Raw genomic sequence first — 22,799 nt, 5'->3', positions numbered from 1 at the left:
ACATTGGAGCTTGGTGGACCTCAGCCCCTTGCTGTTAGTAAAGTCTCTTTCCTTTTCCCTCCTGGTAACAGCCTGGGTAGGAGTGCCGGCTGCCGTGGCATGAGGCACTCACGATTCTGGGTGGGATTGCAGCTGGTCCAGCTTGTTCAGACTGGTATATGCTGTGTTTCTGTTACTGATATGGACTCAGCAGTTGTTCTGTACTATTCCTGTCTGTTTACTAATTGCTCTGGAGTACAGACTAAATCCCACACCTCACTAAGCTTCCATCTTGGCTCCCTCTCCCGAGTCCCTACTCTTTGAGAGATATCAGTGTTTTCCCAGGTGGGAAAGTTAAATAGTTTCATATTTTTTCTCCAGTCCCTCAAGGGACTTTGTCCCTAATCTTTTAAAGTTATCTGCCTAACATACTCTGGATATATCCTGGAATTCTATTAAGCTATACAGGATTACAAGACCTCGCTTCCATTCTAGGTTCCATGCGTTTGGGTTGTTTAAATGAACTGTCCAGTAAGGTTGAGTTTGATTGTGTGCTACAGAAAATTTAGGTTTTGGACAAAATAAATTTCACTTCCTTTGGTCTCAGATGGTAGGTTAAATTCTAAAATATAGACGCTGTTATCCTTTACCCTGTATTCTGATTTACCTTAGTCCCAACCAGATTGGCTTCATTCTTATTTCTTAGTGAAACTTGATGTCTTTTTCAGTTTCTTTAACATTTGTTGCATGCAGCAGTGCTGACTTTAAGGCTGCCTAACACTGAGTCTTAGTTATCACTCAGGTACCCAAAGTTCCAGGGAAATATCAGGTTATATGTATATAGCACAGCATCTCAGAATCTAACAACAACACAGAATGCTCAGGAATAAATGTGATTGCTATGAGAGCTTACAGCCTAAGCTCCAGTTTCTTATAAGTATTCTCTAAAGAGACCATACAATATTTGTCCATTTATTTTTGGCTCTATTTTGCAAAGCATAATGTCATCATGGTTCATTCACCTTATTGCCTATGTCACAACTTCATTCCTTTCTGTAACCGTACAGATTCCATCATATGTATGCATGCTCCACAGTTCGCCTTTCTGCTTCTCAGTTAGTGTACCCTTCGGTCACCTCCATCCATTGAGCATCCTACCATTACTTATATAGATATTTTTTTTTCTGAGATGTCTTCACACACATACAGTCCATCCAAAGTATGCAATCACTATCATTACATAGTTATATATTCTTTACCGTGATCATTTTTAGAACTTTGTATCACTCCAGAAAAAGAAATAGAAAGAAAAAAGAAAAAACTCACACATCCCATACCTTTTACCTCTCCCTTTCATTGACCACTAGTATTTCAGTTTACCTAATTTTTTGCCGTTTAACACCCCACCCCCATTATTTATTTTTTTACTCATCTGTTCATACCCTGGATAAAAGGAGCATCAGACACAAGGTTTTCACAGTCACACGCTTGCATTGTAAAATCTGTACAGTTATATAATCGTCTTCAAGAATCAAGGCAACAGGAACACAGCTCAACAGTTTCAGGTGCTTCCCTCCAGCCACTTCAATACACCATAAACTAAAAAGAAATATCTATATAATGCATATGAATAACCTCTCAACTCCATTTGAAATTTCTCAGCTACTGAGACTTTATTTTGTCTCATTTATTTCTTCCTTCTTTTGGTGAGGAAGACTTTTCTCAATCCCATGATGGTGGGTCCTGGCATATCCCAGGAGTTCTGTCCCATGTTGCCAGGGAGGTATACACCCCTGGGAGTCATGTCCCATGTAGAGAGGGGCAGGGCAGTGAGTTTGCTTGCCCATGGCTGAGAGAGAGATAGGTCACATCTGAACAACAAAAGAGGTGTTTTAGGGGTGACTCTTAGGCCTAATTTTAAGTTAGCTTAGTCTATCCTTTGCTGGGATAAGTTTCATATAAACAGACTCCAAGATTTAGGGCTCAGCTAATTGATTTGGTTGTCCCCACTGCTTGTGAGAATATCAGGAATTCTCCACATGGGGAAGGTGAATTTTCCCCCTTTCTCTCTGTTCCCCCAAGGGGATTTTGCAAATACTTTTTTATTCACTGTTCAGATCACTCCGGGATTTATCGGGGCATCACTCTGGATAAACCTCCAAAATTTCATGCCCTATTTGAAGGTTCCGTGTTCTTATGGTGTTCAATTAAACTGTCTGTATAAGTTATATTAGGAAGTGCACTAGTCAAAATATAAATTTTTTACCAAATAAACATTTTTTACTTCAGTCTCACATATAAGTTAAAGTTTTAAAATATGAATTACCATCTGTTTTCAACGCCCTGCAATATTGACATCACAAAGGATTGTCTAGAAATTCATTTGATTCTTTTATTTTAATGTCGTTTTATTGAGATATATTCACACATTATGCAGTTTATTTTTTATATGTTTCATGTTTCTCCAATAATGTTCATGTTTTCATAATCAGGAGCATATTTATAATTGTGGTATTTTTTGTAAAATTTTACTGTGGTTATATATACATGTGAAGTTTGCCAATCCTAATCATTTTAGATGTATAATTCAGTGCCATGATGTATAATTTGGTGCCGTGAATTACATTCACAATGTTGTGCTCTCATCAGCACTGTCTGTTACAAAAGCTTTTTCGTCATCCCCAAACAGAAGCTCTGTACCCATTAACCAATAACTCCCTATTTTCCAATTCTCCCAGTTTCTAGTAACCATAATCTTTCGGTCCCTATCAATTTGCCTGTTCTAGACACCTTAGATATGTGGAATTACACAATATTTTTCTTTTTGTGACTCCTTTATTTCAGTTAGCATAATGTTTTCAAGGTTCATTCATATTGTAACATATTAGAACTGCATTCCTTTTTATGGGTGAATAATATTCCATTGTGTGTGTTGTACTTCAGATAAATATTTACAGCTCTGTCATTATATAATTTGTCTTGGCCTTTTTGATATATATATATATACATACCACTTTTTGTTTATCCATCTGTTGGTGAACACTTGGGTTGTGTTGATATTTTGGCTATTGTAAATAAGCCTGCTATGAACACGGATGTACAGTTGTCAGTTTGAATCCCTGTTTTCAGTTCTTTTGGGTATATGTACTGAGAGGAGTGAAATTCTAGGTGATATGGTAATTCCGAGTTTAACATTTTGAGGAACTGTTTTTCACAGTGGCAGCGCCGTTTTAGATGCCTACCAGCAGTGTAAGAGGGTTCTAATTTCTCCACATCCTTGCCAACACTTTTCTTTTTATTAAATAGCCATTTTAGTGGGTGCGAAGCATAACTTCTGGTTTTGATTTGCATTTGTGACTAGTGATGTCAATCATCTTTTCATGTACTTATTGGCCGTTTGTATATTTTCTTTTGTATAATGTCTATTCAAGTTCCTTTGCCCATTTTTAAATTGGGTTGTGTTTTTTTGTTGTGTTGAGTTGTAGTAATTCTTTATATTTTCTGGATACTAAACACTTTAATTTAAAATAAATGATTTGCAGCAAATTTCTCCCACTATGTAATTTGTCTTTGCTTTTTTGATAATGTCCTTTGAGGCACAGCAGTCTTTAATTTTGATGCTGTCCAATTTATTTTTCTTTTGTTACATGTGCTTTTTGTGTCATGTATAAGAAACTGTAGCCAAATACAAAATCATGCAGATTTCTCCCCATGTTTTCTTCTAAGAGTTTTTTAGAGTTTTGGGTCTTAAATTTAGGTCTTTGATCCAGTTTGAGTTAATTTTTGTATGTGATGTAAGGTAGATTTACAGCTTCGTTCTTTTGCAAATGACTTCCAGTTTTCCTACCACTGCTCGTTGAAGAGACTACTCTTTTTACCCATTGAATGGACTTGGCACTCATGTCAAAAATCAGTTGGCCATAGATGTATGGGTTTATTTCTGAACTCTCAATGCTGTTCCATTAGTCTTTATATCTCTCCTATGCCAGTATCACACTGATTCTGTTACTGTGGCTTTGTAGTAGGTTTTGAAATTAGAAAGTGTCTATCCTTCAACTTTGTACTTATTCAAGATTGTTTTGGTTAACTGAGGCCACTTTTCATGCAATATGAATGTGAGGATCAGCTTTTGCGTTTTTGCAAAAAGGCTTCTGGAACTTTGGTTGGGATTGTACTGAATCTGTGTATCACTTTTAATAATATTGCCATCTTAACAATCATAAATATTATAATCCATTAACAGAAGAGGTCATTTATTTATGTCTAATTTCTTTCAGCAGTGTTTTTTAGTTTTCAGTGTACAAATCTTTTATTTCTGTAGTTAAATTTATTCCTAGATATTTTATTTGTTTAAGTGCTATTGTACATGGTCTTGTTCTCTTGATTTCCTTTCAAATTGTTCATTGCTGGTGTGTAAAAACATGACTGATTTTTGTGTGTTATTGTATCCTGTAGTTATTCTGAATTTTTTCATTATCTTTAGTAACTTTCTTGTGGATTCTTTGGTATCATCTGTAGACAGGATCATCTTATGTGTGAATAGAAATAGTTGTATTGGTTCTTTCTGATACAGATCTCTTATTTCCTTTTCTTCCCTAATTGCTCTGGATAGAACTTGCAGTACAATCTTGACTTGTAGTGGTGGGAACAGGCATCCTGGTCTTTTTCCTTATCTTAGGAAAAAAGCTTTAAACTTTCAGTCCTTCACTGTTGTGTGTAATATGAGCTGTGGGTATTTCAGAAAGGTCTTTTATCATGTTGAGGAAGTTCTCTTCTATGTCTGTTTTTTTTTTATGTTTTTATCATGAAAGTATGCTGGGTTTTGTCAGATGTCTTTTATGCATCAGTTGAGATAATCATGTTGATTTTTCCCTTTTTCTATTAATGTGGTATTTTTACATTCATTGATTTTCTTCTGTTGACCTACCTTTGCATTCCTTTGTCTAATATCTGTTTTAAAACCCTGTTTGCTAATTCCAGCATCTCTTTCATTTTTTACTTTTACTAATGATTGATTTTTCACCTGGGTGTGGGTTATATTTTCCTGCTTCTTTTCTGGTAATTTTGACTGGATGCTGGACTTTGTGAATATTATGTTTCTTGGTGCACGGTTTTGTTGTATTCCTCTAAAGACTTTGTTCTGGCACCTACTTAAGTTACTTGGAATCAGTTTGATCCTTTTGAGGGTTGCTACTAAGCTTTGTTAGGGTAGATCTAGAACAGCATTTAGCCTCATTACAAAGCAGTATCCTTTTGAGGACTCTGCTGGATGTTCCCTGTATTTCATGGACCTCCTGCTCTTGCTAGTAGAACCATAAACTATTTCCAGCTGTGTCTGTGTTCCAGAAATTGTTATGCCTACTTCTTTCTTGGGATTCTTTTACCTAAACTTGTGGATTTCCATCCCACATAAGTGTACGTCACTATTCAGCCATATATTTTCAAGAAACCTTTCTGCAGATACCCAGTGATCACTCTCTCTGCAGCCCTTTCCTTCCCAGTATTTTGCTCTGTAAATGCAAACTGCCTTGACTTCTCCGAACTCCAAACTCTCTCTTGTCAACTTGGCAAGATTGGTGGACTCTTTTTGGATTTCTCTTCCTTGCACTATAGCCTAGAAATTGTCTTCAGGAAGTAAGTTCTGGCAGTTGTAGGGCCGACCTTGTTTGTTTTCCTCTCGCAGAGATCATAGACCTGTACTGCCATAATCCAGTGTCTGCTAACAGTTGTTTTATATATTTTGTCTGTTTTCCTAGTTTTATGGTGGTGGAATTCTCATAGTAGTTAATCCTTTGTGGGCTGAAGTAGAATTCCTGTATAGGTTTTATATTTTACAAACTTTTTAGAATAAGTAGAAGAGAAAAACTCTATCCTTTTAAATTTTATTCAAATCATTCCTGCTTCTTTGTATTTCCTCTTTAATATTTATTATAGAACAAATTGATTTCATGGTTTAAGTTGCTAAAGGAATATATAAAAGAGAAATTACTTCTTGAAATATTTATAGGTGAGGACATCTCAAAATACAGGTTCATGATAGATCTTACCAGTTCTCTTATTATGGCGCAGGGGGCTGTTTATATGTGTTCCTATTCTTTATTGGTTTATTTCTGTCCTAGAGCCAAATGGCCTTCATTCTGATTAGTACAGGTGAGACCTATATCCCCTTTCATCTCTTCCTAAGTACATAATAACCCTGAAGTGTTGTTAGTGAACTGTGAGTTTTGTTTTGCTTTTTTTAAGTTCCTTTGGGCTGTTTTCCATTATCAGCTTTGGTCTTTCTCTAAATACATTTTAAACAGTTTGTGTTATTATTACTTATGATTTAACTCAGTATTTGCATATTTTTCACTTGATTAATGCTTAATTTAAAGAAACTTTTTTTAATTAAAGTTTTTTTAAAAACAAACATTTTTTATGGTTTACCTATCTGATTTTTTTTTCCTAGGTGGTATAGTTGTATGCTGGGAAAGAAATGTAGTCTGGCCCCCCTGAAGGAAGAGCTTCGCATTCAAGGGGTAAGGCTCTTTGCTATTACAGTTTTCATGTATCTATTTTGGATGGTAGTTTGGCTCTAGAATTTTCATTTATACCTTGGAACTAAATGTGAGGGGTTTTTTTCTATAATTATTTAATTTGGGGGCTTGAATGAACTTTTAATCAATTATTAAAACAATGCCTTCTTTTTATAGAAGCAAAAACCAAAGGCCAGATAAGTTGAGGGGCATATTCTGGATCACACCGAAAACTGGAAGGTAGCTTTATTCGGGTGTGCTTCCCTCTATGGTCTCAGCACCTCTTTCCTGCTTTATACTTGCTGCCCCACCCACCCATTTTCATCTGATGGTTTGGCATGACTAGGATGATGACTTCCTTGTTCAACAAACAAGTGATTTAGAAAGGAATCTTCTATGAATTAAAAGAGGTTGGGTGTGAGTAGGGTCAGTGGTAGGCAGGTTTTTAGATTTCTGATTCTAGCCAGTTTTTGGGACTCTCTTAGAAAAAAAAAAAGGCACTTGAATCATTTTACAAATGATTCTCTGCAGAATTGTATTTGAGTGTTTGATATTTGACTTTTAGGATAATCATGTTTATTAACTACCAAATGTTGGACTAATACATAATTTTATGTGAGGCTGCAGCCAGAAACATATTGGTCAAATGACATTAATTTGATGAGATGCTATGTTTGTCGGTTTCAGGTTCCTAAAGTCACCTATACTGAATTCTGTCAAGGTCGGACGATGAGATGGGCTTTGGCATGGAGTTTTTATGATGATGTGACAGTACCAGTAAGTAGAGACCTTGCTTGGCCTTCTCCAAATGCCAGCATGGTGGGGTTTCAGTAGGTCATAAATGAACTAAATCTGTACTGACCTGTTTTCCCCAAAGTTTGCCCTATAGTACTGCCATCAAAATGGAATATGCTTATAAACAAGACACAGCCCTAGATGGCTGACTGTGGTAACCATGGAGCTTTCCTTTGTGAGGTTGTACAATTCAGTGACTCTTGCTTAACAGACAAATGATTTGGAAAGGCATTTTTAGGGATTAAAAATTCAAGTAATATAACCTACAGAAACACTTGTGAGTATAAATTATTCTAGTGGACATGTCTTAAGAATTGACATTGAAACCTGTTTTCCATATATTTTCCTTCACCACTGCTGCTTCTCAAGTGCAGTCCTCTTAGGGTTCCTGGTGAGTTTATGAGTTGGCTTTTGATTTGTAACAGAGATCATTCTGCTGAAGGATTCTATCTTGGTTTTATGATGAACACTAGAATACTGATATTTTTGGAAGCTGGAAATGGGTCATTATCTTAGTGTCTACTTTGTGTTAACATTTCTGGAATAAGATTAAAAAAATAGTTAGCATTATGTAGAATCACTTTCCCACAAATTCCTCTTTGTCCTTCTTTGCTGCTCTATGTAAAAGGAAAAATGCAGCTTTCTAAATTGACATGGCTGAATGATTTCCTGCTCAGAGCTGAGAGTAGTGATAGAATAGCATCTATTTGTTCTCCCATTTCTTTCAAATGTGTTATGTCATAAAAAAAAAGTTATTAACCTACTGTGGCCTGGAGCCTCCAGCCTTAAGTTTGTGACCTATTGCTCAATGTGTTCCTTCCTTCTGTAGTATCTACAGAAGCCAGTACCTTGCCCTTTAGTTTTCTTATCCACTGTCTATACATTGTGCTTGTTCCTGCTGTTCCCCACCCAAGGTCTTGTCTTCATTTGTCTCTTAAGTCATCTTAGATATTACTGTGTCTACAAAAGTCTCGTCCTGCTTGTTGTGTTACAGGTGAGTAGAAACTTGCAGAAATAAAGGGATTAATTTGCAAATGGTACCTTGTTTCTGAATATACAAATTCAAATTTGACTGGGCCTGTTCTTCCTCTACTCTGAGTATTTTGCTCCTAGGTGCTGCTGGGTTGAAATAAGTCTCCCTCACTCACCTCTATGCAATGGCCGTAAGGCATCAGGAGGGTAGTGTTTGAAAATGTTCACCCGTTAAAAAGATGGTTCTGTTTATTTTTTTTAATTGTAGTAACATATATATAACAAAATTGCTATTTTAACAGTTTTTAAGTGTACAGGTCAGTGAAGTTAATTACTTTCACATCAGTTACATTCACTGTGTAAATGTTGTGCTACCATCACCACTATCTATTACTAGACTTTTCCATCACCCTAAACAGAAATTGTATCCATTAAACGACACCTTCTCTTTCCCTCCTCTCGTAAATCCCTGATAATCTCTAATCTACTTTCTGTCTTTATGAATTTGCCTATTCTAGATACCTCAGATAGGTGAAATCATGCAATATTTATATTATCGTGTCTAGCTTATTTCAGTTGGTATATTTTCAAGGTTCATCCATGTTGTAGCATTTATCAAAACTTCATTCCTTTTTAGGACTGAATAATATTCCAGTGTATGAAGTCCTTTGCCTATTTTTCAGTTGGGTTGTTTGTCTTTTTGCGTTAAATTGTAGAAGTTCTTTATATATTTTGGATGTTAAAAATGTATTGGATACATGATTTGTCACTGTTTTATCCCATTCTGTATGTTTGGTTCTGTTTCTTTGGTCCCTGAGGGGATATTCTTTCTGTTGCCTTATGAAATGCCAGGGTTGTTATACCACGTGGTTTAAATCATTAGTAATTCCTTAAGTTCTCCCTGTTCAGGCACTAAGGGGCTGCAGGAAAGTGGAACTGCACCTGTTTCCAAATGCTTTCTGCTTACCCTGCTTCCTACATTTTTGGCACCACGATTTCTCCCATGTATTTATCCCTCTCCACTCCTACTCCCAACCTCAGGATGTTAATAATGCATTCCCAAGTGTTCCATTAGATGCACTTAAACTGCTACAGGAAAAAAGGCAATTTCTGATTTGTAGTAACCCAGCAACAGTTTCTTAGCAATGATGTCCTTGATCAGCAACTCCTTTCCCTCAGGGTAAGCCCAGAGTACTTGTGGGATTTTTATATGGCTGTCCTCTTGGTCTTCAACCCTCTGTCTTTTAAAAAGCTCGCCTGACTTGTTCCCTTTTCCTCCTTTGGGAGGGGTAGTGACATACTGCTTTAAATGAGCAGAGGAAGCCAAGGAATAGATCTAGTTAGGCAAAAATATTGACCTACTTCTCTACCCCACACTCTCCTTTTTAGGGTAAATGTACATGTTACTATGGCAACTTCTGTTTTCACTTATCTCAGGTCTATTGACTGTTTCTGTCAGGCCTACTGACTTGTTTCTGTTGGTACTGAACGAGTAAAATTCTACTTTACTGCTGATTCAAGTACCTACACTAAACCCACTACTTTTGTCTGGATTTAGCAGTAGACGTTAAGCCTAGGAATAATAACTAGAAATTTCTTTGAGATCTTTGATTTTCTGAAAGTAAGCATGTGCTGTTGTAGTCGTAGTCAGGTGGTCCAAATATTAACAGGTACACAACCAAAGAGGCAGGGCTATTTAAAACTTATTGGCCAGCAGATGGAGTGGATCAAAGTTATTAGGTAAACTTCTTAATGTCCATGCTGCAGTATCCTGGCAGTGCTCTTACTTATTACTCCATCAGTTTTCAGACTAGTTCCAGGTAAATTAGGGATTGCGTGGAGGTGCCCCAGGGATTGACCAGTGCAGGGCAGACCTCAGCTTGGAACTTTAGGCCTTATCTGCATTTTAAACAGAGCACCTATGCTTTTATCAATTTTATGTATTGAATTTCATTTGTTGAAGGGGTTTTGCTGTTAAAAATGTTTTGAACATCAGTACAAAACAAGGCTGTACATTATGCTACAAAACAAGACTGTACATTATATGATGATTAGGGAACTGAGCTCTTGAGCAAAACCAAAACTAAGTACTTAAGTACTGTCTTGTTAGTTACTTTTGTTATTATGATCTTCATTGTGATATTTATCAAAGAAATAAGATACCATTTTCTTTTCTTAGGGGGCTTATTTGGGGGGGGAAGAAAAACACACGAACAATGAATACAAAATTATATTGAGTAAGTGCAGAAATGAGTGGTAGCGAGGTGACATCATCAATACAATGACATAAGGCATCCCCTGAAAAAGCTTCCCCAAAGATTTAGTGAATTGAAGGAGAAATACCACTTGCTTAGAATTCTGGAGAATGATAGAAACTGGAGAAGGACTCCACAAACAGTGAATCTACAAAAAAGAAAAATATCAAGAAATTTCTGTCCCAGACTGCTGATCCATTTCCCTCCCCCTCACTTAGTCCTGGGCATCTTAGAAATCACTCCAAGGCAACATTGCCAGTTACTTCCTGCCACAGACAGACTATAGAGCTGCTCACAGCAGCAAGTTAGAACCCCACCCAGACCCACAGACAGGGACTCAAGTCTGTAGAGACCCACAGCAGAATACAAGCTGAGTTGTGCTGCGTGCTTCTGCATGCAAAAGGGCCCCCAGGAGGTGGATGGGGTGGGGGTGGGGCAGACCAGCATAGAACTGCTGACAAGAACCGTTATACCCTTGTTCTATCTAGTTTCTGTTTACTGGGCCAACTAAGTGCAAGACAGACTTTTCTGAAATGACCTACCTTTCTGGATTGACCCCATTTAGCTCCCAGCACAGGGTACCCTAACAAGGAAGAAACCAGAGGCAGAAGATACTCACAGAAAGATTAAAAAGAGGATATGGTGTATGTTAAAGTGAACTGCTGTAAGATAGGAGAGGTCTGGGCACTTAATCAGGGAGAGAATTTAAACAGATATAGAGGCTGGGGAGAAAATTTGTAGAAAGATGAACAGAACAGATCAAGATCACAGAGAAGGAGGAGAGGAAAGGAAGATTTCTCCAGCCAGTGAAACAGTTGCACAAAAAGTGCAATCTTAAGAAATACACCATCATCCAGGCTAAGAATCATTTTCTCAAGAAGAGTTGAGAAAATCTGAACAGTTAAATGTGCACTATTCTAAAGGTTTAGAATACGTTGGGCCAAGCATCAGAAAACTTCAACACAAAACCCTAGACAAGAGGGAGAAACTGACCTTAAGAGTTTCAGATGCCTAGACATCAGCAGAAAATGCAAGCCCTACTAAGAAACAGGGAGATCTGGTTCAGCCACAGGAACAAATTAAAACTTCAGAGGAGACTCTGGTTGGAACAACTTATCAAAGATGTTCAAATAAATGTCCTAAATCAATTCAAGGCCATGAAAGAAAATATGTATAAAGAGCTAAAGGATATTAAGAAGACAATGTGTGAACATAAAGAAGTATTTGGAAGTATAAAAATTCATAAATTATGGGAATGTAAGGCACATTCATGGAAATTAAAAATGCATTAGAGGCATATAAAGCAGATTTGAGCAAGCTAGAAGACAGGGCAATTGAAATCATGCAGTCAGAAAACAGAGAGAAGAATAGAAAAATTTGAGCAGTGTCTCAGGAATTTGAGTGACGGCATGAAGTGCACAGACGTATACATCATAGGTGTCCCAGTAAGAGAAGAGAAGGGAAAAGGGACAGAAAGAATGTTTGAGGAAATAATGGCTGAAAACTTCCCGAATTTTATGAAAGACATAAAATATACCCGTCCAAGAAGCACTACATAACTCCAGACAGAAAAAAATCATAATACACCTACTCTGAAACACATACTAATCAGAATGTCAAATGCCAAGCATAAAGGGAGAATTTTGAAAGCAACAAGGGAAAAACAATTTGTCACATGCAAGGAATACTCAATAAGACTAAGTTCCAGTTTTTCATCAGAAGCCATGGAAGTAGGAAGGCTTCCATTGTATGATAAATCTTAAGAACTGACAGCCAAAAATTATTTATCTCTCAAAACTATCCTTTAAAATTGAGCGAGAGTTTAAAATATTCACAAATAAATAGAAACCGAGAGACTTTTGTCTACAAAAGACCTGCCTTACAAGAATTGCTGAAGGGAGTTCTGCAAGTTGAAGGGAAAAGACAGGAGAGATTGGCTTGGAATAATGTAAAGAAATGAAGATCATCAATAGGGGTAACTAAAAGGTAAATGCAAATCGATAGTATCATATCCTCAATATATAACTTTACTCTAATTCTTATAAGAATCAGAATTCAGTTGAATAAGAGAAAGGCATATTTCCTGATAATGGATGTGTAAAATATGAAGTGGTAAAGTGGGACAAAAACAACATAAAGAGGGGAAAAAAAGGGATATGGGAGAAGAGAATGTTATGCTACTGAAGCTAAATTGTTATCTTTTCAAATGAGAAAATTATAGATGTAAATTGTGTGATATAAATCCCAGGGTAACAAAAAAAATATTTAAAATTTATGCAGAGATATGGAAAGGATCAATCAGATAAATCACCAAAGATCAACTGTACAGAAAAGGAGGTTGTGATAAAGGAAAAAAGAGACAATAAAAACATATGACACAAAAAGCAAAGCCAAAATGGCTAAAGTAAGTACTTCCTTTGCAGTAATAACACTGAATGTTAATGGCTTAATCTCCCCAAGACACAGATTGGCAGAATGGATTCAAAAGTATATCCAACTATGTATTGGTTACAAGAGACTCTCCTTAACCCCAAAGACACAAATACATTGAAAGTGAAAGGATGCAAAAAGATGTAAATAGTAACCAAAAAGGAGCTGAGGTAGCTCTATAAATATGGGACGAAATAGACTTTAAGTCAAAAGCTGTTATGAGAGACAGAGAACCTTATGTATTAATGAAAGGGGCAGGCCACCAAGGAAAAATAACACTCATAATTATATTTGCACCTAGCTATCAAAATATATGCTGCAAACATTGGAAAAACTGAGAGGTATATCTGCAATAATAGTTGGAGATTTTAATCGACTGCTCTCATCAAAAGATAGAACTAGACAGAAGATCAATAAGGAAACAGAACTTCAATAATATGATAAATGAACTAGACCTTATGGACATATATGGAACATTCTTACCCTAAACAACAGAATATACATCCTTCTCAGGTGCCGATGGATCATTCTCCAGGATAGACTATGTACTGATTTGAAAGGACGTATGTACCCTAAAAAGCCATATTTTAATCAAAATCCCATTTCGTAAAGGCAGAATAATCCCTATTTAATACTGTATGTTTGAATCTGTAATTAGATTATCTCCCTGAAGATGTAACCCTATCAAGAGTGGTTGTTAATCAGAAGTGGGTAGCACAATACTACCTAACTGTAATACAATTATGTTAAAACACTGAAGCTGAATGTGAGAATGATAGAGGGAGGAGGGCTGGGGGCACAAATGAAATCAAAGAAAGATAAAAACAAAGACTGAGATGGTATAATCTAGGAATGCCGAGAGTGTATAATGATAGTGACTAAATGTACAGATTTAAAAAATGTTTTTGCTCCCTGCTGGGCGCGTGGCGCAGCCGTCTGGGCGCTCAAAGCCGCCGCGGCGAGGAACATGGTACACCAGGAGTTGGAAAAACTACATTAGGCAAAGAACTTGCATCAAGATCCGGATTGAAATATATTAATGTGGGTGATTTAGCTAAAGAAGTTTGATCACCGGATATCATGGAGTCTGGCAAGATGGCTTCTCCCAAGAGCATGCCGAAAGATGCGCAGATGATGGCACAAATCCTGAAGGAAATGGGGATTACAGACTATGAGCCAAGAGTTATAAATCAGATGTTGGAGTTTGCCTTCCGATATGTGACCACAATTCTAGATGATGCAAAAATTTATTCAAGCCATGCTAAGAAAGCTACTGTTGATGCAGATGATGTGCGATTGGCAATCCAGTGTCGTGCTGACCAGTCTTTTACCTCTCCTCCCCCAAGAGATTTTTTGTTAGATATTGCAAGGCAAAGAAATCAAACCCCTTTGCCATTGATCAAGCCATATTCAGGTCCTAGATTACCACCTGATAGATATTGCTTAACTGCTCCAAACTATAAACTTAAGTCTTTACAAAAAAAGCCATCTACTTCTGCAGGAAGAATAACAGTTCCCCGGTTAAGTGTGGGTTCAGTTAGTAGCAGACCTAGTACGCCCACACTAGGCACACCAACTCCACAAACCATGTCTGTTTCAACTAAAGTCGGGGCTCCAGTGTCCCTCACAGGGCAAAGGTTTACAGTGCAGATGCCCAGTTCACAGTCCCCAGCTGTAAAAGCATCCCTTCCTGCAACATCAGCAGTTCAGAATGTTTTGATTAACCCATCATTAATTGGGTCCAAAAATATTCTTATTACCACTAACATGGTGTCACAAAATACTGCCAGTGACGCATCAAATGCATTGAAAAGAAAACATGAAGATGAAGAAGATGATGATGACGATGACGACTATGATAATCTGTAATCCAGCCTTGGTGCTTGCAGCATGTGTACTTGGTCTTGGATCCATGTGCTTAAACGTGCATGCTGGATCTTTTGAAGTTCTGTTTTGGAAAATTTAATTGGTATTTAATGAGTAAATATGGTTACCATAATTTTCAACTGAGATGTTGGATTTTGTTGAAAAGGATTAATAGTTGTTTTTCATCAGGTTTTAAGTGTAAAAAATAAAGTTGTATTCATCAATTTGATTGTTGGTACTTTGGCAATTATATTTTTAGAAGTTATTTTCTCTATTATCACCAATAAGAGTAACAGTTGAAGCAAGTTCCAAAAAAAAAAAAAAAATGTTTTTGCATGAGGAAGAACAAAGCAATGTCATTACTGCAGGGTGTTGAAAATAGATGGTAATTCATCTTTTAAAACTTTAACTTATGTGTGAGACTAAAGCAAAAAATGTTTATTCGGTACAAAATTTAAATTTTGACTAGTGCATTTCCTAATATAACTTATGTGGACAGTTTAATTGAACACAATAAATACATGGAACTTTGAATAGGCATGAGATTTTGTAGGTTTGTCCAAAGTGATGCCCCGATGAATCCCAGAGTGATTTGAACAGTGAATAAAAAAGTATTTGCAAAATCCCCTTGGGGGAACAGAGAGAAAGGGGGAAAATTCACCTTCCCCATGTGGAGAATTCCTGATATTCTCACAAGCAGTGGGGACAACCAAAGCAATAGGCTGAGCCCTCAATCTTGGGGTTTGTTCATATGAAACTTAGCCCGCAAAGGATAGGCTAAGCCTCCTTAAAATTAGGTCTAAAATCAAGGGATTGAGAAAAACCCTAGAATAAGCTGAGACTTAGCATCAAGGGATTGAGAAAACCTCTACCAAAAGGGGGAAGAGTGAACTGAGACAAAGTGTCAGTGGCTGAGAGATTCAGAGTCAAGAGGTTATCCTGGAGGTTATTCTTACGCATTAAGTAGATATCACCTTGTTAGTCAAGATGTAATGGAGAGGCTGGAGGGAACTGCCTGAAATTGTAGAGCTGTGTTCCAGTAGCCATGTTTCTTGAAGATGATTGTATAATGATACAGCTTTCACAATGTGACTGTGTGATTGTGAAAATCTTGTGTCTGATGCTCCTTTTATCTACCTTGTCAACAGACGAGTAGAACGTATGGAATAATAATAATAGGGGGAACAAATGTTAAAATAAATTTAGTTTGAAATGCTAGTTAGTGATCAATGAAAGGGAGGGGTAAGGGGTATGGTATGTATAATTTTTTTCTTCTGTTTTCGTTTTATTTCTTTTCCTGTTGTCTTTTTATTTCTTTTTCTGAATAGATGCAAATCTGTTTTCTAAGAAATGATCATGATGATTGTGCTGGTTTGAAAGGAAGTATGCCCCCTAAGAAAAGCTATGTTTTGATATAAATCCTGTTTCTTAAAGGTAGAATAATCCCTATTCGATATTGTATATTTGAAACTGTAATGAGATCATCTCCCTGGTTGATGTGATTTAGTCAAGAATGGTTGTTAAACTGGATTAGGGGATGACATGTCTCCGCCCATTTGAGTGGGTCTTGATTGGTTTACTGGAGTCCTATAAAAGAGGAAACATTTTGGAGAGAGAGCTTCAGAGAGAGCAGAACGATGTAGCCATGAGATGTAGAGTGTCCAAGAGCCAGCAGCCTTTGGAGAAGAAGAAGGAAAACGCCTCCCGGGGAGCTTCATGAAACCGGAAGCCAGGAGAGAAAGTAGCAGATGATGCCTTGCTTGCCATGTGCCCTTCCAATCAAGAGAGAAACTGACTGTGTTCACCATGTGCCTTTCCAGATGAGAGAGAAACCCTGAGCTTTATCGGCCTTCTTGAACCAAGGTATCTTTCCCCGGATGCCTTAAATTGGACATTTCTGTAGACTTGTTTTTTTTTTTTTTTTTTTTTATTTAAAGAAAAAATAGGAATTAACACAACATTTAGAAATCATTCCATTCTACATATGCAATCAGTAATTCTTAACATCATCATATAGATGCATGATCATCATTTCTTAGTACATTTGCATCGATTTAGGAAAAGAACTAGCAAAACAACAGAAAAAGATATAGAATGTTAATAGAGAAAAAAATAAAAATAATAATAATAAAAAAAGACACAAACAAGCAAACAAAAAAAAACTATGGCTCAGATGCAGCTTCATTCAGTGTTTTAACATAATTACGTTACAATTAGGTATTATTGTGCTGTCCATTTTTGAGTTTTTGTATCTAGTCCTGTTGCACAGTCTGTATCCCTTCAGCTCCAATTGCCCATTATCTTACCCTGTTTCTAACTCCTGCTGGTCTCTGTTACCAATGACATATACCAAGTTTATTCTCGAATGTCGGTTCACATCAGTGGGACCATACATATTAGTCCTTTAGTTTTTGGCTAGTCTCACTCAGAATAATGTTCTCTAGGTCCATCCATGTTATTACATGCTTCATAAGTTTATTCTGTCTTAAAGCTGCATAATATTCCATCGTATGTATATACCACAGTTTGTTTAGCCACTTGTCTGTTGATGGACATTTTGGCTGTTTCCATCTCTTTGCAATTGTAAATAACGCTGCTATAAACATTGGTGTGCAAATGTCCGTTTGTGTCTTTGCTCTTAAGTCTTTTGAATAGATACCTAGCAATGGTATTGCTGGGTGGTATGGCAATTCTATATTCAGTTTTTTGAGGTAGCACCAAACTGCCTTCCACAGTGGTTGCACCATTTGACATTCCCACCAAGGTGGATAAGTGTGCCTCTTTCTCCGCATCCTCTCCAGCACTTGTCATTTTCTGTTTTGTTGATAATGGCCATTCTGGTGGGTGTGAGATGATATCTCGTGGTTTTGATTTGCATTTCTCTAATGGCCCAGGGACATTGAGCATCTCTTCATTTGCCTTTTAGCCATTTGTATTTCCTCTTCTAAGAGGTGTCTGTTCAAGTCTTTTTCCCATTTTGTAATTGGGTTGGCTGTTTTTTGTTGTTGAGTTGGACAATCTCTTTATGAATTCTGGATACTAGACCTTTATCTGATATGTCGTTTCCAAATATTGTCTCCCATTGTGTAGGCTGTCTTTCTACTTTCTTGATGAAGTTCTTTGATGCACAGAAGTGTTTAATTTTGAGGAGCTCCCATTTATTTATTTCCTTCTTCAGTCCTCTTGCTTTAGGTTTAAGGTCCATAAAACCGCCTCCAATTGTAAGTTTCATAAGATATCTCCCTACATTTTCCTCTAACTGTTTTATGGTCTTAGACCTAATGTTTAGATCTTTGATCCATTTTGAGTTAACTTTTGTATAGGGTGTGAGATGCGGGTCTTCTTTCATTCTTTTACATATGGATATCCAGTTCTCTAGGCACCATTTATTGAAGAGACTGTTCTGTCCCAGGTGAGTTGGCTTGACTGCCTTATCAAAGATCAAATGTCCATAGATGAGAGGGTCTATATCTGAGCACTCTATTCGATTCCATTGGTCGATATATCTATCTTTATGCCAATACCATGCTGTTTTGACCACTGTGGCTTCATAATATGCCTTAATGTCCGGCAGCGTGAGACCTCCAGCTTCGTTTTTTTTCCTCAAGATACTTTTTTTTTTTTTTTTTTTGGCTTTTAAAAAGGGGAATTTAATGAGTTGCTAGTTTACAATTCTAAGGCCGAGAAAATGTCCCAATTAAAACAAGTCTAAAGAAATGTCCAATCAAAGGCATCTAGGGAAAGATACCTTGGTTCAAGAAGGCCGATGAAGTTCAGGGTTTCTCTCTCAAGTGAAAAGGCACATGGCGAACACAGTCAGGTCTTCTCTCTCTGCTGGAAGGGCATATGGTGAATACAGTGTCATCTGCTAGCTTTGTCTCCTGGCTTCCTGTTTCATGAAGCTCCCCAGGAGGCGGTTTCCTTCTTTATCTCCAAAGGTCGCTGGCTGGTGGACTCTATGCTTCGTGGTGCTGCAGCATTCTCTGCTCTCTCTGAGTCTCTCATTCTCCAAAATGTTTCCTCTTTTAGAGGACTTCAGAAACTAATCAAGACCCACTCAAATGGGTGGGGACATGTCATCCCCTAATCCAGTTTAACAACCATTCTTTTTTTTTTTTTATTAATTAAAAAAAGAGTTAACAAAACAATTAGAAATCATTCCAATCTACATGTACAATCAGTAATTCTTAATAACATCACATAGTTGCATATTCATCATTTCTTAGTACATTTGCATCGATTTAGAAAAAGAAATAAAAAGACAACAGAATAAGAATTAAAACAATAATAGAAAAGAAAAAAAAAAAAACCTATACCTCACATGCAGCTTCATTCAGTGTTTTAACATAATTGCATTACAATTGGGTAGTATTGTGCTGTCCATTTCTGAGTTTTTATATCCAGTCCCGTTGTACAGTCTGTATCCCTTCAGCTCCAATTATCCCTTCTCTTTTTTTTTTTAATTAACGGAAAAAAAGAAATTAACCCAACATTTAGAGATCATACCATTCTACATATGCAATCATTAATTCTTAACATCATCACATAGATGCATGATCATCATTTCTTAGTACATATGCATTGGTTTGGAAGAACTAGCAACATAACCGAAAAAGATATAGAATGTTAATATAGAGAAAAAAATAAAAGTAATAATAGTAAAATCAAAACAAAACAAAACAAAACAAAACAAAAACCTATAGCTCAATGCAGCTTCATTCAGTGTTTTAACATGATTACTTTACAATTAGGTATTATTGTGCTGTCCATTTTTGAGTTTTTGTATCTAGTCCTGTTACACTGTCTGTATCCCTTCAACTCCAATTGGCCATTATCTTACCCTGTTTCTACCTCCTGCTGGACTCTGTTATCAAGGACATATTCCAAATTTATTCTCGAATGTCTGTTCACATCAGTGGGACCATACAGTATTTGTCCTTTAGTTTTTGGCTAGACTCACTCAGCATAATGTTCTCTAGGTCCATCCATGTTATTACATGCTTCATAAGTTTATCCTGTCTTAAAGCTGCATAGTATTCCATCGTATGTATATACCACAGTTTGTTTAGCCACTCTTCTGTTGATGGAGATTTCAGCTGTTTCCATCTCTTTGCAATTGTAAATAACACTGCTATAAACATTGGTGTGCAAATGCCCGTTTGTGTCTTTGCCCTTAAGTCCTTTGAGTATATTCCCAGCAATGGTATTGCTGGGTCGTATGGCAATTCTATATTCAGCTTTTTGAGGAACCGCCAAACTGCCGTCCACAGTGGTTGCACCATTTGACATTCCCACCAACAGTGGATAAGTGTGCCTCTTTCTCTGCATCCTCTCCAGCACTTATCATTTTCTGTTTTGTTGATAATGGCCATTCTGGTGGGTGTGAGATGATATCTCATTGTGGTTTTGATTTGCATTTCTCTAATGGCCAGGGACATTGAGCATCTCTTCATGTGCCTTTGGCCATTTGTATTTCCTCTTCTGATAGGTGTCTGTTCAAGTCTTTTTCCCATTTTGTAATTGGGTTGTCTGTCTTTTTGTTGTTGAGATGAACAATCTCTTTATAAATTCTGGATACTAGACCTTTATCTGATATATCATTTCCAAATATTGTCTCCCATTGTGAAGGCTGTCTTTCTACTTTCTTGATGAAGTTCTTTGATGCACAAAAGTGTTTAATTTTGAGGAGTTCCCATTTATTTATTTCCTTCTTCAGTGCTCTTGCTTTAGGTTTAAGGTCCATAAAACTGCCTCCAGTTGTAAGATCCATAAGATATCTCCCAACATTTTCCTCTAATTGTTTTATGGTCTTAGACCTAATGTTTAGATCTTTGATGCATTTTGAGTTAACTTTTGTATAGGGTGTGAGAGATGGGTCTTCTTTCATTCTTTTGCATATGGATATCCAGTTCTCTAGGCACCATTTATTGAAGAGACTGTTCTGTCCCAGGTGAGTTGGCTTGACTGCCTTATCAAAGATCAAATGTCCATAAATGACAGGGTCTATATCTCAGCACTCTGTTCGATTCCATTGGTCAATATATCTATCTTTATGCCAATACCATGCTGTTTTGACCACTGTGGCTTCATAATATGCCTTAAAGTCAGGCAGCGCGAGACCTCCAGCTTCGTTTTTTTTCCTCAAGATGTTTTTAGCAATTCGGGGCACCCTGCCCTTCCAGATAAATTTGCTTATTGGTTTTTCTATTTCTGAAAAATAAGTTGTTGGGATTTTGATTGGTATTGCATTGAATCTGTAAATCAATTTAGGTAGGATTGACATCTTAACTATATTTAGTCTTCCAATCCATGAACACGGTATGCCCTTCCATCTATTTAGGTCTTCTGTGATTTCTTTTAGCAGTTTTTTGTAGTTTTCTTTATATAGGTTTTTTGTCTCTTTAGTTAAATTTATTCCTAGGTATTTTATTCTTTTAGTTGCAATTGTAAATGGGATTCATTTCTTGATTTCCCCCTCAGCTTGTTCATTACTAGTGTATAGAAATGCTACAGATTTTTGAATGTTGATCTTGTAACCTGCTACTTTGCTGTACTCATTTATTAGCTCTAGTAGTTTTGTTGTGGATTTTTCCGGGTTTTCGACGTATAGTATCATATCGTCTGCAAACAGTGATAGTTTTACTTCTTCCTTTCCAATTTTGATGCCTTGTATTTCTTTTTCTTGTCTAATTGCTCTGGCTAGAACCTCCAACACAATGTTGAATAATAGTGGTGATAGTGGACATCCTTGTCTTGTTCCTGATCTTAGGGGGAAAGTTTTCAATTTTTCCCCATTGAGGATGGTATTAGCTGTGGGTTTTTCATATATTCCCTCTATCATTTTAAGGAAGTTCCCTTGTATTCCTATCTTTTGAAGTGTTTTCAACAGGAAAGGATGTTGAATCTTGTCGAATGCCTTCTCTGCATCAATTGAGATGATCATGTGATTTTTCTGCTTTGATTTGTTGATATGGTGTATTACATTAATTGATTTTCTTATGTTGAACCATCCTTGCATACCTGGGATGAATCCTACTTGGTCATGATGTATAATTCTTTTAATGTGTTGTTGGATACGATTTGCTAGAATTTTGTTGAGGATTTTTGCATCTGTATTCATTAGAGAGATTGGTCTGTAGTTTTCTTTTTTTGTAATATCTTTGCCTGGTTTTGGTATGAGGGTGATGTTGGCTTCATAGAATGAATTAGGCAGTTTTCCCTCCACTTCGATTTTATTGAAGAGTTTGAGAAGAATTGGTACTAATTCTTTCTGGAACGTTTGGTAGAATTCACATGTGAAGCCATCTGGTCCTGGACTTTTCTTTTTAGGAAGCTTTTGAATGACTAATTCAATTTCTTTACTTGTGATTGGTTTGTTGAGGTCATCTATGTCTTCTTGAATCAAAGTTGGTTGTTCATGTCTTTCCAGGAACCCATCCATTTCATCTAAATTGTTGTATTTATTAGCGTAAAGTTGTTCATAGTATCCTGTTATTACCTCCTTTATTTCTGTGAGGTCAGTAGTTATGTCTCCTCTTCCATTTCTGATGTTATTTATTTGCATCCTGTCTCTTCTCTCTTTTTGTCAATCTTGATAGGGGCCCATCAATCTTATTGATTTTCTCATAGAACCAACTTCTGGTCTTATTGATTTTCTCTGCTGTTTTCATATTTTCAATTTCATTTATTTCTGCTCTGATCTTTGTTATTTCTTTCCTTTTGCTTGCTTTGGGATTAGTTTGCTGTTCTTTCTCCAGTTCTTCCAATTGAACAGTTAATTCCTGCATTTTTGCCTTTTCTTCTTTTCGGATACAGGCATTTAGGGCAATAAATTTCCCTCTTAGCACTGCCTTTGCTGCGTCCCATAAGTTTTGATATGTTGTGTTTTCATTTTCATTTGCCTCGAGGTATTTACTAATCTCTTGCAGTTTCTTCTTTGACCCACTCGTTGTTTAAGAGTGTGTTGTTGAGCCTCCAGGTATTTGTG

At 36.8% G+C, this 22,799-nt stretch overlaps 2 protein-coding genes across 3 annotated transcripts in view; both read left to right on the top strand.

Moving 5' to 3' along the window:
• METTL16 (methyltransferase 16, RNA N6-adenosine) overlaps positions 1-22,799 on the top strand; it is a 178,668-nt gene that overhangs the window by 112,305 nt on the left and 43,564 nt on the right. For both annotated transcript variants that reach the window (XM_077165533.1, XM_077165532.1), the window contains exons 7-8: positions 6,428-6,497; positions 7,182-7,271. In XM_077165533.1, coding sequence (XP_077021648.1) covers positions 6,428-6,497; positions 7,182-7,271 — 160 coding nt within the window. The remainder of the gene's footprint in view (positions 1-6,427; positions 6,498-7,181; positions 7,272-22,799) is intronic.
• On the top strand, positions 13,848-15,041 carry LOC143688015 (transcription initiation factor TFIID subunit 9-like). The gene has a single exon (XM_077165534.1). It carries the CDS (start codon positions 14,027-14,029, stop codon positions 14,813-14,815), a length of 789 nt encoding a protein of 262 aa, XP_077021649.1. The 5' UTR covers positions 13,848-14,026; the 3' UTR covers positions 14,816-15,041.

Source organism: Tamandua tetradactyla, chromosome 6 (genome assembly GCF_023851605.1).
Source record: "Tamandua tetradactyla isolate mTamTet1 chromosome 6, mTamTet1.pri, whole genome shotgun sequence".
Taxonomy (NCBI): Eukaryota; Metazoa; Chordata; class Mammalia; order Pilosa; family Myrmecophagidae; genus Tamandua; species Tamandua tetradactyla.
The sequence above is the reverse complement of the archived record's forward strand: the minus strand, read 5'-3'. Positions and strand labels throughout refer to the sequence as shown.